Source organism: Anas platyrhynchos, chromosome 2 (genome assembly GCF_047663525.1).
Source record: "Anas platyrhynchos isolate ZD024472 breed Pekin duck chromosome 2, IASCAAS_PekinDuck_T2T, whole genome shotgun sequence".
In the NCBI taxonomy this organism is placed as follows: domain Eukaryota; kingdom Metazoa; phylum Chordata; class Aves; order Anseriformes; family Anatidae; genus Anas; species Anas platyrhynchos.
The window spans coordinates 107443119-107469194 of record NC_092588.1 but is presented as its reverse complement, the minus strand read 5'-3'; the positions used below and the strand labels follow the sequence as shown (position 1 = coordinate 107469194).

The 26076-nt window shown below is 38.9% G+C and overlaps 1 protein-coding gene across 1 annotated transcript in view; it reads right to left on the bottom strand.

The window, feature by feature from the left end:
• DTNBP1 (dystrobrevin binding protein 1) overlaps positions 1-26076 on the bottom strand; it is a 68991-nt gene that overhangs the window by 1034 nt on the left and 41881 nt on the right. The window contains exons 8-9 of the mRNA XM_027451261.3: positions 5170-5325; positions 3099-3242 (exon numbers count right to left, since the gene is read on the bottom strand). Coding sequence (XP_027307062.1) covers positions 3099-3242; positions 5170-5325 — 300 coding nt within the window. The remainder of the gene's footprint in view (positions 1-3098; positions 3243-5169; positions 5326-26076) is intronic.

Sequence of the window (26076 nt, the reverse complement as noted above, 5' to 3'; positions counted from 1 at the left end):
TGCGAGTTGCCATAAGGAATCTCCCAAAACACAAAGCTGCCTTCGGGCTTTTCTGACACTGTTCTCAAGTATAAGTCACAGTTGGTTTTAACGTGGTTCTGATGGTGTGCTTGTCTCTCACTCACTTGTATTGCTATACTGGAGATCAGATAACTTAAGACTGCAGGAGCGTTACGTCCTGTTGCAGTTAGCTGACGCCCTGTTTGCCAAGACTACTTACACATCCCCCTAACTCTGACTCGTAAAGTCCACCCAGACTTCAGCATGTGCTGAGAATCAGCACCAACAGGAGAATCCTCCACAGAATTCCACCAGCTGCCCGTCCAACAGAACGACACAAAAAATCCTGAGTGCAAAACAAAAATCCCACAACCAAAGCCACAAATAACCTGGGAGACAGACAATAAAAAGCAATCTCCAGATTTGACTGAAAATGAAGATGCAGAAGCAAAACAGATCCTTGCACTACAGCATGGCACAATTCCTTTTGTAAAGCAGTAGTACAGCTCAAGTAACTGCGAATGGGATTTAGGACTATGCTTCCTCTATACCCTATGCAGAAAGGCTTTTTCTAGGCAATGGTGTTCACCTAGATTGAGAGTTCAGATTTCAAAGTTATTTCTATCCTCTTCTCTGGCCACTTCTGGCAGTAAATAAGGAAAAATAGAGAAGCATCTAAACTCTTTATATCTGATCCACCATTTAAAACCCTTTTTGTCTTACCTGCCATGCCTATAAACTCTTAGAGCACCCAGCTTCAGCACTGGGTAACATTAGTGAGAAAATACTTCCAAAAACCCTGTGGGATTATTTAAGAATCTTATTAAAACAAGTTTCAAGACAGTCCAGGTAGAAATGAGCTGATGACAACACCTTAGCCCTGCCCAAGGCTGGCTGCAGAGCAGTTCACACTGCATTGCCCTACAAGTGCTCCTCACAGTCTTACCAAATAACTCAGAGTGTAATTTTAACAAGAAAACAGCCGTAACAGCATCTGGAGGCAACAGGAGCTGCTTCTACTACAGGTAAGGTACACAAGGTGTAGCTCGGGCACACTTCTTGCCCCAGCTGTCTGCAATCTTCAATTCTGGACTTAAACTCGGGCAGCAAATAGCCCTGCAGGTGACACTGCCTTAGCCTCTCTGGGACACAGGAACTCCAGGGGGAGGCAACAAAGACAGACACTGAGCACAAGTGACACGAAGTAGATGTCTCCACAGAAACCTGTCTGTTTGCTGTGCACACCTGCACGCTTCAGATTAACTGACACCACACACCCAGGAGGGTTCTGGAGTGGCAGAGATGAGTCAATTTTTCAGTACAGCGTGCTAGCTACAATGAAAAACCAATGCCCAGAAACTGGCACCATTTATAGCAAGACAAATTTGAAAACGTTTTAATGTCTTCAGCTTATTTTCATTTTTACCAGTTACTGACATAACTTACCTGCTTTTTGCAGTGCTCAGTAAAATAGTGAAATCTTTCCCTGACCATCCCACCTCTCCACTGCCAGCACAATGAAGAGCTAAGAGTTATCTCATTTTTCTGAGAACGCAGACTACTGCACATCTGACTTGATACTAGGATGCAAGGTCCTCAGAGCAGGTAAATCCCTTCTAACCAGAGTGAAAGGAATTGTCTTGAGCCACAAAAGTAAGATTCACAGGGCTGTTCCACTGAGTAGTAACAACTGTGCAAGCCTTGCTGCAAGCCCATCCCACCTCTGTGTTTAATATAAGGTGCTAGCACGTTATAGCACTATTACGCTATATTACAGTGTGCATGTGTATGAATATAATAAATATATATACACTGTAATACTCGCATTACAATACAAAATGAATACAGTTATTTCAAAGGCTAATAAATTTTAAACCTATTTAGGCAAAAAACAACCACATTTAGTAGATTCTGCGTTTCCTTAGCTAATCCAGTTACACTGTTTGTTGTCAAGACATGAGGCCTCTTGATCCAACATCTGCCAAAACCAGCCTAGGGAAAACAGCCCTGGTCTCTGTAATTACTTGCATGCGCAAACATTGATTAACTTTACTAATACACGACCTGGATGTTTGTCAAAAAACAGCCATCTGAATTTAGTTTTTGCCATAAACCAAAAATCTTTAGTTATCGCATGCCTCGACCACTTTCCATAAGCTTTTCACGTTCGCAGCAGGTAATAATATGGAGGAAGAAAATTACCACAGGATATTCTTAACACTCTTCTTTACTTATCCCAAAATATAGGGTAGGATTTAGAGTGCACTGTTCCTTCACTGTAAGTACTTTTATAGAAATATTTCAACTTGTATTTTGAAAAGATGTCTATGGACATTTAAAGGAGCTTCTTCATCTTCCCCAGGAAAACTCGTTTTGGCTCTTTTATTTTAGTACTAAAATAAGTTTTTAATTGGGAAAACACATTTCCCTAGTGGATAACGTATCCAGAATTACTAATGCCTTGCTGTAAGCAGACTCCCCCATCATGCTGCAACTTACCAAAACCTACATCTGGTTTTGTTCATCAGAATGCGTAAAACAAATTTTGGATTACTATTTAATCCAATGTAGCTAATATCGATAGCAGTAAGAAGGCTACACAGAAGAGCTGCAGTATCAGAACCACTCTTTAGAAGCTTCCAGAAGTGCTGTATACATATGCACTGCTGCATTCAGTCAGGTTTCTGAATATACCTCACTGAAGATCTTGCATTATACAACCGGTCCCAATATACTTGAAAATACCAAATTCTGAATCTGTTTCTCAGAAAGCAGTCTTAAAAATAAAAACCCAACTACCGCAAATGTTCTGATGGTGACTGGTTTGTTAGAATGACTTCTGTCAACTTATATCAAGAGAAACACCCCAGAAAACTTCATGTAACACATAACCGATCCATATATGAGATGAAGTTTTAGTAACCAGAGTCCAGAAGCGAGCTCTCTCGCATCACACCTTAAGGTGAGCGTTCTGAAAACCACTAGTGAAAAACACGGAACCAACGTAATGTTTTATGAGGTAACTTCATCGCATATTAGAGCAACTGTGGTGATTTATCACTTTGTTTCTAAGCACACTGTCATTACTAGTATCATACCCAGCATGGGAGAAAGCATATTATTGTCCTCGCCTCCTGAGTTTAAAAAGACATCAAGTGCTTCTTGGTCAGACATGTCCATTAGGTCCATCTGTTCCAGCATGTCCACATTCACTTCCATGGAAGACATACTGCCAATTGGCTCTGTAGTAAAAATAGTGCAGTGAGCAGACTGACAATCAGCTACACAACGTTATTACCTATAAAGGCTTTAATAGCTGCTATAATTGTATGCATTAGTAATAATTAAACCAGATATGGAAGGAGCACACACACGTCAGATTGCTCAGCGGCCATCTTAGCCCAAATCCAAAAACTCTCTGTGCAATCTTTGTTGTAAAACTAGTGTCCATTATAACTTTTGCAAAACTAAATATTTTTAGCAACAATGTTTATAGCAACAGCAGCAGAAATAGGGTAAGATGAGGCTCAAGGACAAACACTGAAATTTTCCATTTTGCAGCACCCCCCTCAACTAAAAGTCCTTTCAGAGAAAAGAAAACTACACACATTTAAACACACAATCACTAAGTGTCAATAAACATGGGGTACGGAAACTAGAAATAAGAATTAATAGAGAGCAGTCATTCTTCCTCATTCCATCAATCAGTGCAACAAGTGACAGCAGTAAACAAAGCCTAGGCTGATGCCCGATGTCTTCTCCCAGCATGGGGACTTCACAGCATTAATTATTCAAGCAAACTATTTATTGTTGTCAGTATAAAACTGACAAATCACAAGGGAATTAAATACCTGAGTAAACATCTTATTCCTTGAATAATAAAGCGTACAAACACAGAACAAGCATGTTCGGGAGTTCTCAAGATTTAAATTCAACTGCTCCATGTGTAACACCAAATATAATTAACAGTTTCATGGTTTATACAAGTTTAACAATTACACTGTTAAAAGCCTTCATATTGAACTGACATAAAATTGTGTCACTCAATGGGTTTTTTCTTCCATACATACCACAGTTTTACATGTACTGTGGGATCAAATTTTTCATAGAAACTGTTTCTTTTATATGTATGGGTTCTGCATTATACTACAAAGCTGAAATTCAGAAAGGTGTGCATCCATCTCTCGCAGAGTACTGCATCCACTAGCAGCAGTGACAATGCTGGTTTTTAGTGTGAGTGGATTATACACACACACACACACACACACACACTCATCAGAAACTAAGAGATGCAAATTCAATTCATTCCTAGACCAAAGGAATTTAAAGCTTACATATCCCACTTCTCAGAAGACTGTCCAAGCAACCAATATAGAGCATTCTGCAGATTCGTATGTATAGCACTTGTGCAGAGAAATCAAAATCTTGGATTGTATTCCCTGCTCCAGCATTGCAAACGACAGCAGACCTGGTCTCAGAGCAGGGACAAAATCTCTACATTTTTCCTGCTACACAAATGATGTTATTTCCTGCTTTCTTTCTGGTCCTACAAAGCTTTTGGGCCAACAGATGGATACCTCCCCCACAGAAGTGTCTGCAGTCTATGGCATTCTTGTGCTTTAACTAGCAGGGAGATGCCAGACTTGTCTCATAATAAGGAGAGAGCTTAGTCTGTATTTCTCATGTCCAAATCACATGCTCTGCACTTTACATAGACAACGTAAGAAGCTACCATCTGGGAACTGTTTTGAAAGACAACACTGACATTTGCCTACACCTTTAATTTTTTTTCTGAGGTGTGTTCTGCCAGGTGATGATCCCACTTTGGAATCTGAGAGCACAGAAACGATCACCTCTATCCACATTTCCAAAGATATGGACACTCTCATGAGCTGCAAAGAGTGCTGTTCCAGGTGTACCTCAGAGCTTTGCATTACCTCAGACAGCAAGCAGAGAGTCTGACTGATTTTCTAAAGTTTTCTTGATTTTCCCCTGGGACCCAAAGGTTGCTTTAAGAGCTTATTTAAATTTTCAGTTCCACCAAGGGACAATGTAGACATCACAATGCTTCAGCTACAAGCAATTAAACCCACTGCTGACTGTGACCCCTAAACAACATTCTCTACATTGTGAGTTTGTGGATGATACAAAAGGTATTTTAAAACTTGCCTCGCCTCTCTGCTATCTGCAAGTATCCTGTAGAGAGGTATTGTTCCATATCCTGCTGAAAGGCTTCTTCAAAGAATTTCTGACGTTCCTTTAGCTTCATCTGCTGGGTGTGCTCCATATCCAGAACCTTCTGTGCATGTTCAGCATCCAGCTCAGCTGAGCATAAAACAAAAAAAACAAACAAAATAAATAAATCATGTGTATACCCCCTTGCCTCTCAAAATTTGAAAGCTACGGCTAAGTTCAATAGTGACAGACTGTTGTTACAGACTGTTAACACAGGCTGTTATAAAAAGAAGACTTCTGTGCTTTGCAACTATATTTTAAAACTGACAGGCTAAGAATACTATATCAGGCAGCATAATCTTAACATTAAAGCGATATAATTATTTATCCTGAGGCAAGATGCAGATTCCTTGAACTGCATAAACTGCAACACCCGAAAGCACCATTATCAATAACCAGGATTTCAGAATCAGTTAATGCTGCTGCTGCTATTGTACATACCTGACACACACAAAATGAATAATTTGTTTGTTTCTGCACATTTTCATCACAATCCATTACTAATACAAGTGGAAAGATATGTATGTATGCATGTATGTGCAAACAGAGAGATACACATACACGTGTGTGTATTGTCCGTGTGAGACATCCTGGTTTTGTCAACCTTTAGATAGACTGGGAAAATATCTTGAAAATATCTTAGACGTAGTGCAGGTGTATATCCAGAGAAGCTGCAGGGGCAGCCTGACTTGACATGAGGTAGGTAATCAGTACTGTTTTCAATGACAACAGCACACAGCCAATAACAGCAATACATAGGGTCTTTTCTGTATGCAGCAGCGAAGGTGATGATGATACTGACACCAAACAAGCAGAGCCAACTGCCACGAATTACTAAGACAGTGCCAAAAAGAAAAGGCCAGCTTGCATAACTTGTTCAGACATACAGTGACAGCCACATTTGCCTCTACATATCTAACGCTGGGTCTCTAGCAGTTCCTGATTTCTACAGAGAAACAAGTATTCAACTGTGTTTCAATAGAAGATCTCCTTCCAGCCTTTTTGCTCTACAGGAGTCACTGGGTAGATGATGTATAAAAAAATGAATTGTCGTGTTCAGTGAAGAATAACATCTTCTAGGATAAGATCTAAGCTGCTGAAGCACTAACAGTAGCCAGATTACTACCACAATATGCTTCAGCAAAAATGCTTTTGGGAGAAATACACAAATTGCAAGTGTTCCTCTCAAAGTTCTCTGTCCGTTTGTCTAAGCTGGTCTCACGAGCTCTCTGCTTCCAATAAAAAGAAGAAACTGCTAGCAGAGCGGCTGATGGAAAGGGTGGGGGCGGCAAGAAGAGCTGCAGCTCTGGGCTGTGCTACCCATTAGGGAATGCTCCAACAAATACTGCTGGGTAAGAAACTCCAAGCTCTCACACATCAGACAGACACAGCTAGAATATGGCATCCATATGGATAAACGCTGAAAGAGCACAACATTTTCTAGGATAAGCATCGTGTCGATCTTCCAGGGAAAATGCTGTATTAACGGTATTTTAAAATAAGGGATTAATTAAAAGCATTTACCATAATGGAGAGTACTATCAAAATCCCAAATATGTTTTATTAAACCAGGCAAAATCATTGAGAGAGCAGTAATTCCTTCTGTAGCCTGCATCAAGGTCACAGTCCACACACAGAAGCATCCAAGCTGTGATTGCTGCCAAAAGGAGCTATAAAACTGGACTGACAAACCAAACATCCATTATACCATCAATAAATTAGCTGAAATCTTTTTCTTACAGCAAATTTCAGAAGTAAAAGATCAGCGTGTTATAAGGGAAGCACTTTCCTTTCAGTCAACACATCTTTATTATCAATTACACAGCTGTGTACAAGGACTCTGTATTCCCTGGGGTGAGCCTTTTACTACAGTCCCGAATGATACGCAATTATTAACAGCATTGTGGACGGGGCAGAAATGCTATTCAATTCTAATAATAAAAGCCGGCGGCTCTCACTGACAACAGAAATTTCCTATTTTCTAATATATTCTGACAGTTTTGCACTCTTTATTGGTAGCTCAGGATATTTTAAGCCCCAAAATAGAGATGGTCTCCAAGAAACATATGCGACCGACACAACTTTCCTAGCTCTGCATTATCTTGTTTATTTTCTCCTTTTGCCTCAGATGTTCTGTTAACTATTGCAACTACCACTGGCCATGGCTAAATGCTAACAGTTAGTTGCCTGCTGTACGGACATGCTCCAAAAAACCCTCAACATACGCTAGCTGAAGAGCTCCCCTAAGCTCGCTCTCCAACATCAGTTGTAGAGGGTTAACATGGGAACCTCGCCGCATGATTTCACACTCTGTCAGGTAGAATAAAAGCTGCTGCTTGGCTAGGCAAAAACAAACTGCCACACCTGGGGCTTCTGTTTGTTGTCAGAAATGTTAAGGATGGCTGCAGCAACAGAAAACAGGTGCACATATATATATATAAATATATATTTTTTCACCACAAAGCTATTCAGAACTACGTTTCCCATAATCCAAGAGTAATTTTTAGGCGTTTATAAAATACTGAATTGACACAGTAAGTCTATTAAAGTCCCAGAGCTCTGAGGAAGACAACATCATCCCTCACCCATACCCCCTCATGCTGCTCCTGTCCACGTGTGAATTCTTACCGACATCACTGAGACCCGACACACTTAAAATATTATCACATTCACCACACCATTGTACCTTTGAGTTAGTAACTGCATCGTTTCTGAAACACGCTGCTGTGTGCACCGGAAAAAAAGGCAGACTACAGCGAAAATGCTCACTTGCAACTCGACGCTGACTTACAGGAGTTGCCATGATAACCCCCACACAGGGCAACTTCCAACTCCGAGCCAGCTATGACTTTGGGGAGAGCGGAACTAAAAGCAGGCAAAACAGTTATTAAAAAGTGGAAACTGAGGTACTGATGTGCAGTTCTTTGCCCTGTCCCCAGGACCAGCCGCCGGTACCATCGCAGCGGCCATCCCACAGCCCACCTCCCTCGCAGCCACGGCACGGCCTGCTCCTCCTGAGGCCACGCAGTGATGGCACTCTGCCACCTGACTTCCATTTGCTACAAAACCTTTTTTCCTATAAAGTGTTCCCAAAAGCAGGCAGATGGGTCTGTCACTGAAGCAGCTCCCAGCCCAAAGAAGCCCACGCAGCCTCACTGAGGTGCCACAGGGCCCTCACCTCCTCTAGTGAGGGGATTTACCTGGCAGATTTGGGGAGCACTCTATTTCCCCCCAACGCCTCAGCAGGAGAAAAAGTCACAGTCTCTGCTGCTCTCGCCCCTGTAGATCCTGCCTCTGCTGGTTAATGGGCCCAGGAAAGCCGTGCCAGCTAATTCCAGTCATTAAAAGGACTGCTCTGTGCTCTTAGAGGTCAAAGGAAAAAAAACAGTGCTGGGAGAGTAATTGATTCTCCCTACAGGTGTCATCCCACTCCCCTCCTAGAAGCCCTTTTCTCTACAAAAGCCTCACCATATAGCTGTGCAAATTGGCCAAACACTTATAAGTCAAGACAACGCTTTTTTGCCTCAGTCTTCACTGACAAGCACTCTAGCCACACCACCCAACTTGCAGAAGGCAAAGGCAGGGACTGGGAGAATGAAGAACTGTCCAGTGTAGGAGATCAGGTTCAAGACCATCTAAGGAACCTAAAGGTGCAGAGCTGGTGTTGTTCAGCCTGGAGAAGAGAAGGCGTCGGGGAGACCTTACAGTGGCCTTCCAGTGCCTAAAGGGGCCTACAGGAAACCTGGGGAGGGACTGTGTCAGGGGGGTAGGGATAAGACAAGGGATAGTGCCTTTAAACTGAAAGAGGGTAGATATTTGGAAGACATTCTTTACTCAGAGGGTGGCAAGGCCCTAGCACAGGTTGCCCAGAGCAGCTGTGGGTGCCCCATCCCTGAAGGTGCTCAAGGCCAGGCTGGATGGGGCTTTGGACAACCTGGGCTGGTGGGAGGTGTCCCTGCCCATGGCAGGGGGCTGGAACTGGGTGATCCCTTCCAGCCCAAACCATTCTCTGATTTTCCAGTTATACAAAACATGTTTCCTGAATAAGTATGGCTACAAATAAAACAAATTAGAAGAATGACTACCAAAAAAGCAGCAATTGGAAACACTGTTTGGAGATTGCTAACACATCCCCTAGACCCGACAAGAAAGTGAAAGATGTCAAGCTGTCCAAACAGATGGCTTTTGGTGCTTTTATACTGTTATCCAGTCAGTTTACTTCTCCTCAATTAACGTACTACATTATAGCTCCTGTCAGCCTGATCCTCCAGCCTCCCTCAGGCTCTCTGGGTGCCCTCCATCACCTCCTCCAGGAAGGACTGGTGCTCTGGTCATTACCAGCATCGCGGTGGAGTGTGGTCCATCAGCTGCCACCCCCTAAGCCAGCCGGACAAACAGCTGTTTACCCCTCTTATTGCCCATCCATCCAGACTGTAACTTCACGATTTGCCTACAAGAATATTCTGTGAGACTGTCAAGACTTGTATACTCCCACCATTAGGAAGCTGGCTGTTCACAGAACAGCTGAAAGCCTTCAAACATCGGGATGATGAAAACATAAAAACAGACAACAGATGACAGCCAACCAACTTTTCAAATACACTACAACTGGGTAATACAGGCCTACAGCTGCGTCATTATTTAACCTCTTAAGTACAGTATAAAAACAAGACAAGATGCTGCAGAGTGCCTCAAATAACAGAGGTTTTCTCAAAAATGTTTGAGTTATTCCTGATGGAATTTAGAAAACACTTCGCTAATGTGAGGAAGGAAGTTCACTCTATACTTTGCTGAGAAGCAGTGGGGAAACTGAAAAAAAAAAGAAAAAAAAAAAGGATACAGGTACAAAAAGTCTTTCTGATCCAAGTATGAAAGAAAACAAAATAAGAGAAGACTAAAAGATGTAATTGTTTTAAAACTCTGATTCAACAGTTCACCTGCAAAGTAAAAAATTTCTCTTTCAAGTGCAAATTCAAATAACTGCAAACCAAAAATTAAGTCCTGACTGACTTGCCACTGAAGTTGGGTTTTTGCTAGAGTGCAGTGACACAGGATTTTGCTTCAGTCAGTGAAGTCTCCAAAATGTCATCTCTATTGGAAAAATATACATAGCTCCAAACGAGATTTATTCTCTTGAAATTCTTGTATGAAGAAATATTCCACTAAAATCAAGATTACTTAAAGAAATTCTGTTAAAATTAAAAACATTAAAAATTATTGCATTCCTTGAGAATTTTTATCTGGAGTTTTTATCGATCGCATCAGAATATGGAAATGCTAATTAGCCCAGAAATATTCCAGTCGAGAGGGAAAGCAGAGGTTTCACCAGGGCAGAGGAATTATTATTTAAGTTTCCCATTAAGCAGTTTCAGTAAGTTGGCTTACCTTGAAAGCTCCTTCTAAATAAACAAATTGCTTACTTGAGATCCTTCAAAAACACAGAGTAAGCCTCAGTAAATGTCAGAACAAACTACTGAAAATAACTGCATGCATATGTCAAGATTCCAGTTATTATAACAGCACCTGGAGGAAAAAGCAGCTTCCGACCAACACAACAGGAAACACAACTTGGGAAAAGGTTTTCATGTAACTCCAAACCTTATCTGGCTACCAGGAAATCATTATAATTAAGAGATACTAAAAATACGCCCTACCAAACAGCACAAAATGGGTTCTAAAAATGTAACTACATCTAGGATTAAAAATTTGTAAAAAAGAAAAAAACCACAAACCTTTATAACCATATGCTTCACATGGTGTGAAAAGAATAGTAGAGCTTGACGGTATGAGGATTGTGCAGGTCAGCTAAGCAAAAGGTTATCACATTTACATTTATTTTACTTTCACATTTTTCCTAGCTCTCTCCTACTCTGTAAAGCCTTGAAAGCATGAGGTGACCTTTCTGATGCAGACCCGGGGCTTGCTTACTGCAGATGAGGATACACCTGAGCTAGGGAGAGACTGCACCCAGTTAACAAAGGTTTGGGTTTGTTTTGTTTTTTAACCAATTAATACGACCCACACAGTCGACTTGGGAGTTCAGTCAAGTCTACAGCATCAACAGTTAAAGATGCCTTCCTTGTATATCAAAGCATAAGTCCTACCTTGCTCAACTCTACTTTTTGCAATAAAACAAACAAAACATCCCACAAGGAAATAGCACCTGTATGGCACATCATATTCTTTGAATTGCTTTCACCTTTCTCTATTTTCTGCAAGTTTACAAATACACCAGGTTGAGGATTCCTCTGTGAAGTGGTGTACAGCAGCATAACAGACTACTGCCTTCGAACATGGTCTACTATTGTTCATGAACTGTTGGAATCCTTTCGGACATTTTATTTTCATAAAAATATCCTGAAAACTGAGCGTATTTGCCTATTTCTCAATTAAGAGAAGTAACTAACTTAAGAGCAGACCAATTTTCATGTCTGAAAATGTCATAGTCACTAATAATTTCAGAATTTTTAAATTTTGAAACACTTTATTTATGGTCCCAAACACACTAAGTGACAACATTTGTCTTGCTAGAAACCAGTATTTAGCAGCATGATTCCTGTAGGATGCAAGTTCCAAGAACCCTCCTCAACTTGCACCAGGACAGGCCCTTGTAGGAAAAGGGTCTTTCAAGTTCCCTGTTCCTCCTTTAGTCAGATTTCTACCAACTGAAAGAGAAGAAAAGGTGACAAGGGAAGGAGAACATTGAACAGCATCTCCCTAGTATAAGAAGCAATTACAAAATAAATAAACTGGCAGGCATCTGAGCTCACGTGCTTCTTTCCTGCCTCCCTATGAATCTACTATTTGTGATACTGTAAGAACAACAATTCTGTCAGTAAAGTGCCAAGTATTTGTTTTCAATATAAATTATCTTGACATGTATCTTCAGTATGTATAGGTTTATTTCTGAAGACAACCTGAATTTAAAATCTAGCCACACATTATAGAAAAGTCCCACTTCTACTTCCAAATCCCACTTTGTACTTTCAAATAGTTCAAATGACTCAGCACTAGCCTGCTGTCATGAACACTTATTTATTGTATACACTCTCTAAGTGTATTTCTTTTGCCTCACCTCAAAATACCCATTTTAAAATGGAAAAACTAATCAATAGAAAATCTAAAACCAAAGCACTTAAAATAGAAACCACAGAACTGCAACATCCTATTCGGGTTTGTGAAAGTCCATGAAACTGTCCCAACTGAGGTTAATAATATTCCATCATCCAAGTACAAATTGATCTACTGAACAGTTCAATTACTATTTTCCATTCCAAAAAGGTAACCATCTCTGCTTTGGAACCAGAAAAGTCTAAAATAAAGACAGGCAAATAGCTTCTGCTACTACAAGAGTAGTGCTAATCTTAACATTTGTGCATCTCTGCGATATTTGCCTCTAGATCAAATTATATGCATGCATAGACACATAAATAAAGTATGAGAAACTGTTTTGCTGTCTCTACACATTGTGCACATGCTGAAAATATGGGTTCCACAACATGGCAAATCAGCTGGCAAATATCAGCTTTTATTTGTCCTTAAGATTAACACCAAGTCCCTGACTCCTGTTTTGGTGGAACTTTTTTCGACCCAAACTGCAACCATCCTCAGATATACAGATTAGCACGAAAATGCCATTTGGTGCTCCAATAAATCTTGCCCCAGAAAACTGAAGGTGAACACATTTCTGTGCTATTGCCTATTAACTAGAACAAAATGAGAGTTTCACTCCATGTTGTATTTTCACAATAACTAGTTTTTATGATCTGAACATGAAGTTTACACCTCCCTCTCCAGGGGGAGGTATAGAGCCTGCCAAAGACTCCACATGGTTCAGGGCCAAAAGGAACAAGCTGTGGATTCACAGTCTCGGTATACAATCTCAGACTCAATGTAATCTGATCTACTTTACACCAGATACCTTATCTTTCCAGGCTTATTTCTTATTTCTTTCCAGGCTTTTCTGGACAGAAAACAAACAAACAAAACCTAACAAAACATAAAAGAAAATGTATTTACATTGCAAAGAATCCAATGTTTATGGAAAATTCGAAGCTTTTGTGTTTTTCCATTTTCCCTGTACACAGACCAGATTTGTTGGACTAATTGCTCTGATGAGGCTGCCTGATGGACAGATACAGCCCTTAATACCCTCAGATTCTTTGTTAAAGCTCTCAGGACAAACCCTCCAACTCCATTCTAAAGTAATTTCCAGGTAGAAGGGAACATGTTGAAGGAACCCTTCCCAGGCAGCAGCTTTATCTCTTCAGGTTTTAGAAGACCACTGGAGACACTTCACTGACCTTAACTTTTGAAATTCAAAATCCAGTTTTCAATGGACATAGTCGCCTATGTCTTCATACAAGCCTGGAAACTGAAAAATGTCCTACTATTCACCAGTGCTAGGACAGACCACTCACTTTGGTTGACAGCGACACATTTCAGACTAGAAGGGGGCTACTGTTTTGTTTTGTTTTTTTTTTTTTTTTTAAAGGCACACTTCAAAAGAAATGTTAAATTAACATAATCAATGTCTGCTTAATCAGAAACAGAAATGACAAAAAACCTTCCTTTCTTAAAAAAATACACAACCACTGGAAAGAGAAATCGATTGTTTCCTCATCTCTTCCACATGATATGGAATTCAGTATGCATTATGCAAACTATATTTCATACAAATCTGCTCTACAAATGTATGGCAAGTAACCACAATGAAATGTCTACGTCTATCAGAACTCCAGAAACATTTTTTCCAATAGTGAAGGAGATGATTTGGTATACTCAAGTTATAGTCAATGTATTTGATGCTGGAAATCATCGTAAATCATCAGTCTGCTTTCATCTGAAGCCATCATACAAGTAGAGTTCCGAAAAGCACAGAGCCTGGGAGTGCGACTGCAGTCAATCAGCGGTACAACCAATTTCTCACTCATCAGCAGTGATTTTATGTTAGTGTTAAGAACACTATGGCCTCGCTCTAAAACTTAAGTGGGGCTGTCACTTTAATGGAGCCTAAACTTCACATTTTCAACAAATGACAAATACATCCCTTATTTCAACAAAAAAACAGCCAATGAAACCACTCTATTCCTCAATTCCAGTTTGTTTACAGTGTCAAAATTTTATATGCAGTGATTTTTTTAAAAGACCATCATAAGCCAATCATTTTATCAGTAGCGGATGGAATACTTCAAGTATTTATTTCTTCTCAATGACTTAGTCTATTTACACCTCTGTTTCTGTCAAAGCAATTTCTCCAACACAAACATAAAACCTGCTACTCATTTATGCTGTTACTGCTTTCTTAGAAGTCAAGAAGGAAAAGGACCATTAGATTACAAATCCAGTCCAGTGCAAAAATGTTCAGTGACTGTCCCCAAATGTATCACACTAAAGAATACCTTTGGAGATCCTAGTAGTGACCAAACTGTTGCATTTTGATGCAATTAGCAAAAGGAGACCATTCATGCCAACAAACTGGTATCTAGGATCATCCTAACAGGTTCTACAAAGTAATATGCGAGGGCAATAGTTTGCTGATAGCTATCAGAGATGCTTTACCAGTTGAGGAATTTTAAAATACTTGATTTCCTGAGTTCGTTATACATGGACTACTGGTTTGACAGGCCAGCTTATTTTTATTTTAATTATTTTTTTTTTAAAAGACCTATTTATTTTCAAACGCAAAACAAAGATGCCAGCATTCTTTTTAAAACTGAACACATAACTGTGCTATATCCTAGTAAAATTAATTTGCAGCATTAGCAATGCCATGTCTTTTCCAGACTTTTTGTAATCTTTACAAGAGCGTTATTCAAACTACATTACAATAGTCTCTAAAACTTAAAAAACTGTTGTTCAGCTAACGTGTTGCTGTTAAATTCAGCCAAATGGACTAAAACAACTCTATGGGCATGAGAAAAGGAGGAGAAACCAAACAAAAACTGTACTAATTTCAATTCTTCCTAAACAACGTGGCTGAACATAAAGCAGTATTTTCAGAATACGTGACTATTTCCATGGTTAAAATTTCTCATTTTCTACCAACGAAAGGTATTATGTGACAAGACACAGAGCATCATATGATAAGGGCAGAAATATCTGCTTTTTCCACTGATTTTTTTTTTTATTTTTCAAAACCAGAATGGCTTAAGTGAAAAACAGTTTAGTTAACTCTTAATTACAATCCACGCCCTAAAGCAACTTTCAGTATGTCAGTTCTAACAAAAGGATATTGAATTTCAAATTTGTAAGCTTTTTCCAATGCATCTAGTTTTCACATATTAGAAACCACGCCACTTGCTTCTTCATTTTATTTTGTACAGAATAAAAAATGCTTCATATCTCAGAAGTAAAAGATTTAACAAAAAAAGAAACCCAGACAAAACTTCCAGCTTGCAAAATTCTAGCTGTCTTTGAACAGCTCAGCTGCAAGAATAAATTCTTCTGATGATCTTGAAAAACATATTTTTTAAGATAAGGATTTTTGGAGAAGAAGAAAGAGTCCTGAAAGATGATTTGCTACCACTGGCTTGACAACTTACTTGTGTGCTGCCTTCTAGAATTGTTATAAATTTTTCAAATATTGCAATTTTAAATATTAAAGGAAGAATAAAGGTCTTCCTTACAGATAATGTCAAAACACTTCTATAATTTTACTGCTCATTCAGAAAAGCTTCTGCGACTTTGCCATGTCTATTTTTAAAGACATTTAAGGACAAACCTTGAAGAGCAACCCATAAAGGCAGGAGGGGAACAAAACCCTACCTTCCTTACATCTACTAAATTAGAAGAGTGTGGAGGGTTTGCTTTTTTTCACACTGTTTGAGCTCTGAAGAATGTCTCATGCTCTAAGACTTCCAGGATTTCAGTATTTCACACAGTAACAAATACTTGCTACTAATTGGAAGGGAAACTACCAGGTCACAACATATCATTAGTTTTCCAACTTTTACTCTGAAATCATTCAAGTTTTTACTTTAAAGACAATCAGACCACACTAGTGCATGAACGTTGGCAAAACCAAAGTAGACCATCACTCCCCAAAAGATTAAACCTGATTTTACAGTACTATATCAAATTGGCACCACCACACCAAGGAAACACTTATGGCTCAGTATAAAGACATATTTTCTGGACCAAACAATTCTGAAGAACAAACCTTTCCGGTGTTTTTTGTTTGCTTGCTTTTAAAGAGCATCAAAGTCTCCCCTGTCCTGCAGCTGGCATAAAATGGACATCAGGTGTAGAAGCAATAGACACCACTTTGTCAGCTCCAGCTACAACCACAACAGCAACTGCATTTAGTCTTGATGCACGGCAAAGCTATTTTTGCATTTTATCCATTAATTCCTCAATGGCAGCATCAGGCACGTAATCAGTGTAATCTGGACCTGTGTTCACATCAGTTTGGCTTGCAGTAACAGACAAATTGATTTCCAAAGTATGCCATTTAAATCAAACTGATTTAAGTGACTGCAAATTTGTTTTCAAGCACTGTGTTAAGCTGGTTTGCAGATATTGCTCAAAAACTGGCAGGTCTTCAAATGTATTCAAGAGCTAAGATTTTATGCCTTCAGATTAGCAGATTGGTCAATTGAGATTATAGATTAATTTATTGGGCTGAAATACAGCTAGGCAAGTTTCACTTAGCATAACTAAGTAACTAGGTCAACTGTATCCTCACAAAAAGAGCGCAATTATCGGGTAAGTCTTTTTCATTATTTAATGTTCAGTTTTACACCTGCTTGTTATGAGGAGAAATAATTATCTGTAAAGCAGCATAAGATTTCCTAGGTCTATCAGTTGCTTAGCCCAATACTTCTACATATACATAACAAAACAGGAGACACCCAAACAGCAAACGAGAGGGGCTGCAGCAGATGCGTGATGTTACTAATGCACCAGTGGAGCAGGAGACAAGAGAGAAAAAATATGAAAGGAAAGAAGATCCAAAGTAAGAGAAACGAAGACGGAGCAGGGGAGGAGGGGAAGGGCAGCTGACAGCTCAGATTGCTGAACAAAGCTAATAAATAAAACATGATCCTTTACGCTGGGTTTCTCCAGCCTGGTAGAGATTAAAAAAGTTGTGAGGAGAGAAGCAGTCCTAACCAGGAGGAAGAGCCTTAAAAGAGAGGCCCAGACTGCTTTGTTTTATTAAACCCAAACAATAAGAATAAAATCCACTGCAACAGAATTGGCCGCTACCAAAGAAATCCACACTATTGAAACTAATGTACCAGGCAAAAATAAAAACCAAGGAGCACCAGCAGCAATTACAAATGAGTGAGAAAGCACACACGGAGTGACCAGTAATTACTAGAGCCTGTATCTATAGTAAAAATGACCTGACAGATATCTGACACCTAGGATACAGTATCTTATTCAGGCAAACAAAGAGAAGCCACCGAAAGGATGCACAGACATCAAAGTGACAGTCAGGAGTGAATAAAAGCAGAAATTCAGGAAGCTGATAAAAGCACTTGCAAGGGGGAAGGGAAGAAGGAAAAGGGCTGACTGAAGAGGGAAGTCAATGTAATTAGGACTGTGAAACCTGTAAAATTCACTTCCTATGAGATCAGTCCTTTCAACATACACAGCTATTTGAAATCTCTCCCCCCACCTTCTCTTCTTCCAGTGCACGGAGAGCACGTAAGTCTTCAACATCTCCTGACACATTTCGGGACAGCAAGTGCTTATTTGTGCCTGGGCTGTGATACAGTATGAAATGCAGAATTAATTCCTCTGGCATCCGTATCAATTAGCTTCTGCCATTATAGGCAGTTTAAAAACCTTCACCTTCAGGCCAACTAAAAATACATAATAATTTATGATCTTTTCCATAGCTTCTGAATATGCAGAAGGCCCTACTAATTTCATTTTCCATTTTATTCTTTAGAATGATTTAGCAGTAGTAAGTCAAGAGTACCTTAAACCCCACAAAATGCATGCAACATTTATTCCATAGTGTAAGCATGCAGCTGATTTCTGAAAAAGTTGTTTCTTAACCTCTCACCTATTCTCTAAACAGCACATCTCTGCACTGGGTGATTTGTGGCTTTTCTCAATTGTAATGCAATGAAACTCACTGGCTTTACCTGTGTAAGGGGTACAGCCACACATAGCTGCAACAATTCAAACAGCCCCTACGTAACTGCAAAATGATTCTGAAAAAAAACAGAAATGCTGATCTTTAAAGCATGAAGCTAAACCCCAAGTAGAGGTGTATTGATCCAATTTTTGCTTACTTTCATATCTAAGCTTATATATAATGTACCTCTCATTTAAAAGCTGAATATCAACTAATTTTAAAGGAGGGTATCGGTAGAGCACAATATGGCCTTTATTAAATATGAATTATTTGTTCACAACACATTCAGCATGACAACAGAAAAGCAATGCCTTTAGGCCACCATTACATCTGCCCTGTTTCTTTTCCTTTCTTCCTGTCTCCACACATCTGCTTTGTCAGCCCCAACAGCATCTATAGCACATGAGCAAAGAGATTTGTTCCGTCCTTTACAGAGCAACCAACAGTAATTTTATTTGATACTAACACAGAAACAAAATTATGATGCTGAAGACTTAACCTTTCAACAGAGACGGAGGCAGAATACTTGTCACATCCTAGCTGCCGCGGTACCCTCCAACAGATGACACTGCATTCAATTTCACTGGCTTCACACCGGGAAAATTTAGCTCATTGTCATGAAAACCAAAATGTATTTTTTAAATAAAAGATTAAACGTGATGGAAGTGGGTTACAAACAATATTATGGGATCTGAATGTTTGATGCTCAGACTTTGGGATGTTTTCTTTTTAACACAAGTGATGCAGGTGAGATAGGATAGCAAAGGGCAGTTGAAGAACAAACTCTTTGCAGTATTTTAACCCAGATCTCATGATCTGGGTTCAGATGATCTTATCTGTCCCAGGGCTTTGCTACCAATAGACCCTTTGAACATGGAAAACCTCACAGCTATAAGGTCTTCCCAGAGAAACAAACCAGGGATAGCATCTGGTGCATATTCCTGAATAGACTGGAAATTGGGATTGAGCTGGTGCAGGGGTGGGAAGCAACCACGGAAGATGTGGGGGCATTCCTCTTCTACTGGTACGTGTACTTGCATTCTGGGGTTGAATGAACGATAGGCCAGGAATGTATGCAGTTTGAAGTGTCGAACTTCAAACTGCTGTGAATCTCTTACAAAGCATCATCGCTGTTTAGCACAGTGACTATGCAAGGCTAACGAGAACTGAGGCATGCATAAGGAATCAAAGTCACATCATTATTACCATTTCATGCTCTATAAAGCTGTAGACGGTTAGTAGAAAGCCTCCTATTTTGAAACACACTTGCTGATATTATTCCCTTTAAACTATTTTTCATGAAATTCTTATTTATTGAGCAAGTTCCCTTGACAATCCGTGTGTTTATATATGCAGCCAACACAGTAGCAACATCAAACAGGGGCTGCATCACACAGAGACAGATCCAATCATAACGTGCTGAAATTTTGATCCAGAAGGAAGAAAAAAATACATTAAGACTTGATAATACATCAAAACTATATTTTCAAATTAAAATTGGTAAATTTGGTCCATTACCCAAGAAAGTGAATTCTTCCCAAACAACCATAAAATATATAAAAGATTACAGATTTTTATCAAGAATTAGTTCCTTTCTTTCAGTCGAAAATCCATGCTGCAAAGCTCTCTATAAAGTGCTTTGTCTATATGTATTTAGAACAAGATATTTTTTAATCCGAGATAAAAAGATATATAAATCTTCTATTAATTTATTTTTATTAATTCTATTAAAATACCCATATATATATGCCAAATCCCTAAGACAATTTTAATAAAGATAGATATCCTTAAAGATAGTATGTAAGATAAAGATAGTATGTAAGTACATACTTAAGGACAAATGTATTGTACTCAACGTATTACAAATAATTTGACATGTGAACACCATAAGTATTAGAAGGTGAGAATGAATTACATTTTGCTGTAGAAGTCTGCAAGGTAGCAGTTTCCACTTGCTATTCAAAGTAGGTCAGAAATGATACGTTTGCACACTGCTATTATAATAAATTTTAAAAAGTGAAAACTGTAATCATATCAGCAGCTATTAAAGAGTGATGCCCTGCTTTTTCTAACATTACCTTAATATTTTCAAAACGGTTAAGTGAATGATGATACTCAACGTTGGGGAAAAAAATCAAAACCGCTTAGGAAATATATTTTATAAACACACACCTATATTAATGTATTTAGATATTAAAACAATAAATGTTTTTTCTTGAAGTTGCAGGTAAAATGAAGAGCATATTCACAGCATATTAACCTCCAACTATAGAGGTCATATCTGAAGATTCTCTATTTGGAAATACCCCTCATGATCAGATCAGCAGATACTGAGTTCTGCATATATTTAAAGTGAAATTACATAGTAGGGCATTTTACATTTCATTTGGTTTAAACAAAATATTCTTCCGCAGACCTAGGTAGATGAAAAGATTTCCTCCCTTCCCCTTTATCACCTGCAGGGACAGTTGTCAGATTTGAGAGACAGGCAGCAGTCAGGTAGTCAAATCAGTCGTACTGGAAGCATAATACATGTCCACCGAGTGACCGTGTTCATATAAACTGATTCAGCAAATTAATACCACTCCTTCTGTCTCCCAAAATACATGTATATTACTGAGCTTGCTCAACTACTAAGTCATTACAATTGATATCTTTGTTTCAATGCTAGGAGAGAGAAAATAAAAAAAAAAAAAAAGGAAAAAAAAAAAGCAACTGCCAGAGCCCAGAAACTGAACTACTTTCTCATTCAAGAAGAGACCTGGTGGTCAGAGCTGAGGCTTATCACGTAAGGCAGCACACAGAAAGGCCATTTGCACTTTCACTGCTCGTGATGCACTCAGCCTGCAGATGAAAGCGGAACTCGGATTTCCAAATCATTCCAAGATTTTTGTAAGGAGATGTAAGAGGAAGTCCTGCAGCGCATCGTTTCGCAGTTAGTTTGCAGACTGGATTGCACCTAGCTGAGAGGTAACGGTACAGAAGAACAATATGCAGCAGCTGAACTATAAAACATGAAAGAGAGATGTCAAGGAGTAGTCAAGAAAAGTATTTCTCTAGGTGTATGAACTTTCTGACTTGGAGATTTTAACAATGCCAGTATGAATATACCGGGGCCTCTTGAAGTGTAAGATCCCTGAGCGAAACAAAATACTTGTCCAATACAGTCTTAAAGAAGTCACAGTGCAAAGAAATCTTAAAATAGAAGCTCGCAAAGCGCATTATATTGTCAGAGCAAATCTGTCTCCATCCCGCTAGAGATGCTAGATCGGTGATCCACATATAACTCCACCTATCTTTTAAGGCAAAAACTCTTCTAGTACCACTGCTTGTGGGCTTTAATACAAAGTTCTGGCAATTGCCCAGGGCTCAGGAACGAAGGCCATGCTGTTTTTTAAACTCTCTTTTTAGGTCATGACACAAGAGATCATGCTGATGTCCAATAATGTTCTGTATACAAGTGCACAAGGAAGTCAGCATCTTGTACTTAAAAAAGAAAGGATGGGATTTCTAAAAACAGTACTACATTGTACATCAACTTCATGTTTACGTAAGTTACTTAACACTTTCCACAGGGCTTAATAAAACATAAAACTGAGAAAATATCACATTCTACACAGCATTGCAAACTGATGGTGAAACAGTATATTTTTGTCCATAGCCAAGAGGCATTGCTAGCAAATGGAGACACTTAAAAATTGAGTTATATATATATATATATATATATAAAAAAACATGGAAATGAAAAAAAATCAAACATTTTCATTATTTTTATTATATCTTCCCTAATCCTGTATGCTCCTAATATGAAGAGGTACAGAAATGACCAGACTGAGTTAGAGGCCAGCCAGAACAATTAAAAACAAGATCTCTGAAGGAACCCAAGTTGAGTTTGGGACTTGGGGTGTGGTTAGGTCTTCTGGCAACGATAAAAGAAAAAAAAAAAAATAATTCCCGCATTTTTCTCAGTCTTTTCATGTTGAGCAAGGCTAATGGTTACATACAATCTTATGGCTTTATACTGAATTCTTTACAGTAGCCTTTGACAGCTGTCACTTGACATATTCAACTAAAAACAGCAGCTAACAGTAATGGGTAAGGATATTAATTAAGAAAATATGGTGAAATTGACCTTTATATAACAAAGTTTCAGGTTAGTTATCAATGACTAAATTTATATAAGAGCTACTAGTTCTTACCCTCTGTATATAGCAGAGCAGCAGTTTCTAGCAAGTTCACTGAAACAACTGCTTACAAAGGAAACTTTTCTGCCCAAACTTTCCGTATAGTTATACTTCAGTCAAATACTCATATGATCCTCCTTCCATGTAATTTGATGAGTAGACTAAGTAAGAAAACAACTGACACTAGAATAAAAGAACGACCAGTATCACAACATAGGCAGACGGAATTCTCAGTGCTTATAGGATTTAAGAAAGCCTCTTTGCTGAGTTAATACTAGAACAGTTTAACACAATTAACAATTAGCTGGGCACACTGATTACTAAAAGACGAAACAAAACACGAAGCACCCCACCATAACCCATGCTGACCTGCCAGGATTTTTTTTCCCTTTTTCTTGGTGTTAATTCCTTTACCGTGTTTACAGATGGAAGTCTCTCCCCACCACCATCTCTCAAGCAGGCCAAGCTCGTTGGGTATCATGTGCAGTAAGCTCTCCTCTCATAACTCAGTTGTTCCTCTTGCACCTCCTTTCATCTGCAGCTGTCCACTGGAGAGTTCATGATTGATCCACCCCAGGATGTTATTTACCCTGTTCACAGCTGAATTAATCTCAGTAGCTCATTCATCAAATGTGACTTTATCACGGAGATGGTTTTCCTCCTAAATCATTTTCACTCAATACCTGTCAACTCGTAGAACTTTTTTGGCTTGCTATTAACTACCAGAGGACAAAATCTATGCATCTACTATGGTTTTCTTAGGAATTTTCTTTAGGAATATCTTAAGCTTACTGTTGTTGCATTTTGCTGTTCGTCTATTCAACCCTTCCCACTGATAGCCATTTTCAACCACATTTGGAATGGAGATGGAAGACTGAAAGATGCTGAATTCCTACAAATTCTGTCAAAACTGCCAGCTAGGAAGAAAATTTTCTCCTTCTGCTACTGATGTCATACCAGGAAAAGGCACAGAGATGACCTTACCTATTCCATGGGCAAGTCTAGAAAGTGACAGGTTGCTCCCAAGTAGCAACACCCATGCCCATAACTCCAGACACAGTTGCCTCATCCACTGATCATTACCCAGACAGCACGACAAAAGAAGAAAACTTGAAGATATTCTGGGGAGTGTGAAAGGGGATTTGGGGACAGTGGAAGAAAACAAGGGTACTGTGGGGAGAAACTAAGAATACTGTGGTGGGAGGAATGCAGAGATCCATGGAAAGCTCAGATTCTCCTGAAGAAGAAAAAAGGCTACTGCATTTTAACCCTCTTCTGGTACTCTCAACTTCAAATTCTTGAAATTTATTGTCATTTTTTTCTGCACTGAAAAAATACCCAACCTGTCATAAACAGGTATTATCCATATCCTTCCGGTGTTTCTGCCTGTATCATTAAAACTAAATCAGATTAGGCCCCAGACTGACTTAAAGATCTGCTGAAGACCACACTGTATCCCAGTATGTCCCTTTTCAGTATTCTTGCCATCTTCTTTCCCATACCAATCTCCCTGTTTACCACAACAGTTTAAAGACTGGTAAAACATACATAGCCAAAGCAGAATCTCTCTCCCAGTGTAACTTTTTCATCACCAATTTCTCTATCATGTTACAAGCCCTGCAGGTCATCAGCAATAAAACACTCCAGGCTGCTTTTTTTTTTAAAAAAAACAATGACATCAAGCAAGATTAGCATGACAATTCTTATCATTTCTCTTCTTAATACAGTAATCATCAGAAGAATAGTGGATAAGTTTTACTTTCTATGTGTTTTACTGCTGTTAGTCACCTACCCTTACTACTGCTAGAATCACCTCTTCTCAAAACTTAACCTTCAAATCTTTAACTTCCAAGGTCTGTAAATAGCACTATATAGTCAAAATAATGACCTTTTTGAAATTAATTCATTGCTTTTTTAATAATGCATTAAAAATATCTTTATATGTAGTCTGCACTTTACAACTTTCCTTCTATAATCACTGGATTTTATTTCTTTTTGTCTTGGAAATCCTCAAAGTTTACAAGTTTCTATGAAATACGACTTAAGATACATCTTTTTTTTTTTTTTGGTTTCTGTTAGATAAAAGCTTTTCTGTTTTCTCCTTTATTGTAGATATAGTCCACAACTCTTCTGTATACTGAAATCATCTATACTCCAATAATTTTAAAGGAACTAGACCAAATAATCACCAACATGCAGGAGAAATCTTCAGTGGTAGGAAGGTCTCTTAGGTGCACTGAACTCTATGGAGGGAGAAAGAGACAGAAGTACCTCTGCCAGCCTTCCTCCCATTCTGTGACTAATGGAAGCTTTCATGCCATTTATGGTTCCCCAAATATGCTGGAAGTCAAGGACTTGGCTTTCTATTCTGTCAGCTTTTCTACAGCTCTGCATCCAAAACAAATTTGGGTATGCTGAGAACCAGATACTAAATGACTGGCAGCACAACCCTCTAAATATGTACCAAAAAGCAAAAAGGGAAAATACATATGTCATCCAAATCCTTAACATGGCGAGGCTTCCTTCAGTCACACAGATTTCTGGAGACAGCTGAAGCTGCAAGCACTTCCTGAGGACCCTGCTTCCCAGCAAGCTCAAGAAGCAATGCTCAGTGCTGCACAAGAGACTGAAGGCACAGACAACAAAGAAAAAAATTCCACCCTTGTAACTCCACCGTATGGTTAAGCAGACTTTAAAGAAACAAAAAAGCATTACATTGCACCTGTGATTAAGGCGTAAGACAGTCAGGTCTGCAAAACTGTGATTTGCACCTCACCAGTGGGCTACAAAACCTAAGCTTATCAAGTGCCCCCAGTTCCATTTTCTACCCATGTAAAAGCACAAGACATGCTGTGAAAACCTCCCGATGTATTTTTAGCCGTCTTCTCAGTAAAGTGTGGGTTTTTCGCTTTAATGTTGGAAAAACAGAGAAGAGAGAAATCTATGAGGATTTCCAGTATGATTATGACCAAGTTAAAAGCCTCTTGAGCCAATGGAAATGTTGGTGTGCTAGGTCTGGAATGATTATATAATCATCTAATTATGCCCAAAATGTATTCATATAAGTGGCACCATTTCTGTTTGATTTAAAATGAGACACAGCCAGCTACATTTTGATCAAGTCTCATTGATGCAATGTCAAAATAGCATTAGCTGGCTTCTACATAAAAGGAAAAAGGGCTGAGTGACATCTCCACAAGATTTTCATTTCCTCTTAATCTACAGAGTAACCCCAGTGATTAAAAATGAAACAATGAGTTCAGTCAGTCAAAACTGCCTCTTAACCTCCTTCAGCCTTAGCTTACACACTCTATTAAAAAGACGTGATTTAGAAATATTATTACATGCTTACAAAAATGTTTCACCGACTTTTTAAACGCCTCACTAAGTACTTCATCATTTTAATTATTCAAAAACATTTTATAAAGAATAGTGTTTCACCTGTTCAGGGAAAACAAACACATTATTAAAAGGATGCCACACTAGCTGCAGTATTCAAGAACTGTTTGCACAGTTTCAGCTCTAATGCCTTGATACAATTTAACACGGCATACATAACACAAATAA